Source organism: Protobothrops mucrosquamatus, unplaced genomic scaffold (assembly GCF_001527695.2).
Source record: "Protobothrops mucrosquamatus isolate PMUCROS unplaced genomic scaffold, P.Mucros_1.0 scaffold3983, whole genome shotgun sequence".
In the NCBI taxonomy this organism is placed as follows: domain Eukaryota; kingdom Metazoa; phylum Chordata; class Lepidosauria; order Squamata; family Viperidae; genus Protobothrops; species Protobothrops mucrosquamatus.
Genome location: NW_015389921.1, coordinates 38,061 through 39,085, shown reverse-complemented (window position 1 = coordinate 39,085; position 1,025 = coordinate 38,061). Strand labels below are relative to the sequence as shown.

General features: G+C 50.7%; 1 protein-coding gene across 1 annotated transcript in view; it reads left to right on the top strand.

Moving 5' to 3' along the window:
* Positions 1–44: 44 nt before the first annotated feature.
* Positions 45–1,025, top strand: part of OSTN (osteocrin) — a gene marked incomplete at its 5' end in the record, with an annotated part of 4,512 nt that continues 3,531 nt past the window's right edge. Inside the window, one exon of the mRNA XM_015827828.1 lies at positions 45–256. Within this exon, the coding sequence (XP_015683314.1) occupies positions 45–256 (212 nt within the window). The remainder of the gene's footprint in view (positions 257–1,025) is intronic.

Sequence of the window (1,025 nt, the reverse complement as noted above, 5' to 3'; positions counted from 1 at the left end):
CTAGGTGGCCATTGTCCCTCACTCCATCTTCTTTAACGTCACAGCAGCCCTTGGATCCCGCCCTCGCCCCTGGCCCAGGACGGCTTCCTCCTTCCAGGGAAGACAAGTCCACGACTGACCTGGTGGCCAAAATGTTATTCCTGAACGAGCTGGTGTCCCTGGAGAACGACGTCTTTGAGACCAAGAAGAAGAGGAGTTTCGGTGGGTTTGGCTCACCACTTGACAGGCTTTCCAAGGGCCTGAAGACCAAGCAGAGGTGGGTGACACAAAAGGTTCTCCTGCTTCTTCACACACACCGTTCTTGAGGTGGTTGGTGACCACGATCACGAAGATGATCTCCACTGTTGGGTCCGACTCTTGGCGATTCTGTGGGCCTCGTTCTTGAGGTGATTGGTGATGGTGATCATGAAGATGGTCTCCATTGTTGTGTCCGACTCTTGGCGATTCTGTGGGCCTCGTGGTCTCTCCCCATCTTCCAATCTTGCGTCTTTGAGTTGTTCTGTGCTCTGGCTGGGTGTCATCTTTGATGGGGTGTCCAGCCACCCTCTTCTTTGGCGGTCTGGTTCCCTTTTGCCACTAACTCTTCCCACCTAGATGGGGCAGCTGTTTCTCTGTATGGAATGAACTGGATGGAAACTGACCAAGGAGAGAAGCAACCTAGAATTAAGGAGAAATTAATCTATCAGTGAGAACAATTAACAATTAACCAGGGGAGCCGTTCCCTCACTGGAGGTTTTTAAGAAGAGATTAGGGTCTCCTGCTTTTGAGCCAGGGGTTGGACTAGAAGACCTCTGAGGTCCCTTCCAACTCTATCCTTCTATTATTCTGTCTTCCTTCCTTCCTTCCTTCCTTCCTTCCTTCCTTCCTTCCTTCTAGATGGCTTTTAAGAAGAGACATACATTGGTCTGGAATGGTCTAGAGTCTCCTGCTTGAGCTGGAGGTTGGACTAGAAGACCTCCAAGGTCCCTTCCAACTCTTTTATTCTGTTATTCTGTCCTCCCTCCCTCCTTCCTTCCTTCCCTCCC